Consider the following 2,722-nt stretch of genomic DNA (forward strand, 5'->3'; position numbering starts at 1 on the left):
TGAGCTTTTCATTTCGAGTTTCCCTTCAAGTTTTTTAAAACGAGTCTGCTAAGAAGATGTTTCTACACCTTTATAAACAATGCTTTGTTATCCTTCCCAATCGATTGTGAGATCCCACATCGGTTGGGGAGGAGAACGAAGCACTCTTAATAAGAGTATTATTAAGGATATTTAGTACTAAATTATAATTTATTATATATATCATATTTGATATTTTATTATAAGGCAAATATCTAGAAATATGTCTTCTTACCATAGGTATCTTTCCATTTATTACTATTTCTATATAATTGTAATTTATTTGATTATAAATATAGAACTTTCACACACTTAAGATGTGGTGGATTATGCAAACATTCTCAAATATGAAAAGCTCTCTTTAACGAACGTGTTTTAAAAAACTTGAAGAAAAGATCGAAAGGAGAAGAAAGTTCAAAGAGTTCAGTATCTTCTAACGAGTTAATGTTTTGAAGAGTGATCTCCAAAATGGTTGGATTGAAAAGAAAAGGGAATAGCATATAGTAATTAAGAGGATGTTTATTGTGATAAATGGGTTTCACATTAATATCTCTTCTTGGTAGTTCCAAGGCAAACTAAAAGGCTGTTCTTCCAAAAAATGACATCAACAAACAAAGAAGGAAAGTGTTGAATAATGTTGATGATGAGAGAAGAAAGGTAAGAGAGTTAGTGGTCTCTCAAGCGGCACAAAATAAATAAACAAATAATGTAATGTTTTTGTGTGTTTTGTTTGCTCCATGGAGCTGCCACGCCACTCCACTCCCTCTCCCTCTTTCACTTTGACGTGTCATCCACTTTGATGCCCCCTCTTGATCTCCCATTAAATACCCTCTCTTCTTCACTCCCTTTCCCCCCTTCTTTCCATATAGCCCCCTCCCTCCCTCTCTCTCTCTCTCTTTCTCTCCCTCTTCTTCTTTCATTTCAATCCAATTCAATCCAATCCCATAAACAACTTTGCACCTCCAAAAATGCCTCCCTCTCTTCAAACTAAAGATGCATCCTCTAATCTCACTCTCAAGGTACGTTAATCAACGCCAAACCTCTTAAATTTAATCTTTTCATTGCACCTTTCTAAAATTTGCTTGCTTTTTTTGGCTCTTCTAGTTTGTAGACGTGAGCTATCGAGTGAAGGTGGCGGACAAGAATGGAAATTCCTTCGGACGGATTTTCACATGTGCCTCCGACGAGACGGCGGCGGCGCCGCCCCTTCAAGAACGGAATATTCTTCATGGGATTACTGGGGTTGTGTCGCCGGGAGAGATTTTGGCTATTCTTGGCCCGTCCGGGAGTGGGAAATCAACTCTTCTCAATGCTCTTGCCGGAAGATTACAGGCAAGGGATTTTAAATGCTTTCAATTTTTTAAGAATTGAATATTAATTAAGAAGCTGGATGTTATGTCATTATCAGGGTAACGGTTTAACCGGGTCAGTGTTGGCCAATGGTCGGAAATTGACTAAATCCGTACTCCGGCGAACCGGGTTTGTGACACAAGATGACGTCCTCTACCCACACTTAACCGTCCGAGAAACGCTCATATTCTGCTCTCTCCTTCGACTACCACTAACCCTTTCGAAGCAAGAAAAAACCGCTGTCACCGAGTCGGTGATCGCCGAGCTCGGGTTGACAAAATGCCAGAACACGATTATCGGCAACGCCTTCATTCGCGGTGTTTCTGGCGGAGAACGAAAGAGAGTGAGCATAGCCCATGAGATGCTGATTGACCCAAGCTTACTGATTCTAGACGAGCCGACGTCGGGGCTGGACTCGACCACAGCTCATAGGCTGGTGATGACCATGGCGGGGTTGGCTCGGAAGGGGAAGACCATAATCACGTCAATTCACCAGCCATCCAGCCGGGTGTACCAAACTTTTGAGTCTGTGCTTGTGATGTCAGAAGGGCGGTGTTTGTATTATGGAAAAGGAAATGAAGCCATGAGCTATTTTGAGTCCATTGGCTTCTCGCCGTCTTTTCCCATGAACCCTGCTGATTTTCTCCTCGATCTCGCCAATGGTACGTATAAAATTTCATCCTTGCTTTCTAAAATCTCATTTTCTCTCTCAATTTACATTTTTTTTTAATCCCGACATACCCATTAAAGTTTTTAGATTTAATAAGTAAAAAGCCCATAGGATCAGAGAGGAATCCGAGGATTTATAAGCAAGGAATATATGAGCTCGGCTTAAAAGAAAGCCTCGAGAATTATATTTAAAGTTGATAATAACATATCATTGTCGAGATCAAAGTCATGAGAGCTTATTCTCAAAGTAGACAATATCATATGACGGTGGAGAGTCATTATTCTCGAAAAAGGAAAACTAACTTTGAGCTTATATTCAAAGTAGACAATATCATATGACTGTGAGAGTCGTTATTCTCGAGAAAGGAAAACATTCGGAGTGGGAGTGAAGTGGTGAGGATCATTAATGCATTTGTGGGATTTTGACTAAATTTTATTTAAAAAATATTCCTTATTTATTTATTTATTTAATAGTCTTCATTGTGTTCCAATGGCGGTGGAATGTGGATGGGTTGAGGTGGTTAACTTTGTAAGGCTCAATATTTTATATATTCTTGAAAATCTCTGTTTTAAATCTGTGCTATTCTAAGTTAATGAGTCAGAAAAATTCTTATTCTATCTCTTTCTCTCTCTTCTTTCTCCCTCTTCTTTATGTCTTTTTTTTTTTTTTTTTTTTCCCTTTGTT

At 38.8% G+C, this 2,722-nt stretch overlaps 1 protein-coding gene across 1 annotated transcript in view; it reads left to right on the forward strand.

Annotated features, from left to right (window-relative positions):
• Positions 1 to 886: 886 nt before the first annotated feature.
• Positions 887 to 2,722, forward strand: part of LOC111480544 (ABC transporter G family member 25-like) — a 6,049-nt gene continuing 4,213 nt past the window's right edge. The window contains exons 1-3 of the mRNA XM_023125646.1: positions 887 to 1,037; positions 1,123 to 1,350; positions 1,427 to 2,030. Of these exons, the coding sequence (XP_022981414.1) occupies positions 987 to 1,037; positions 1,123 to 1,350; positions 1,427 to 2,030 (883 nt within the window). The 5' untranslated portion in view covers positions 887 to 986. The remainder of the gene's footprint in view (positions 1,038 to 1,122; positions 1,351 to 1,426; positions 2,031 to 2,722) is intronic.

This window comes from Cucurbita maxima, unplaced genomic scaffold (genome assembly GCF_002738345.1).
Source record: "Cucurbita maxima cultivar Rimu unplaced genomic scaffold, Cmax_1.0 Cma_Scf00006, whole genome shotgun sequence".
Lineage (NCBI taxonomy): Eukaryota > Viridiplantae > Streptophyta > Magnoliopsida > Cucurbitales > Cucurbitaceae > Cucurbita > Cucurbita maxima.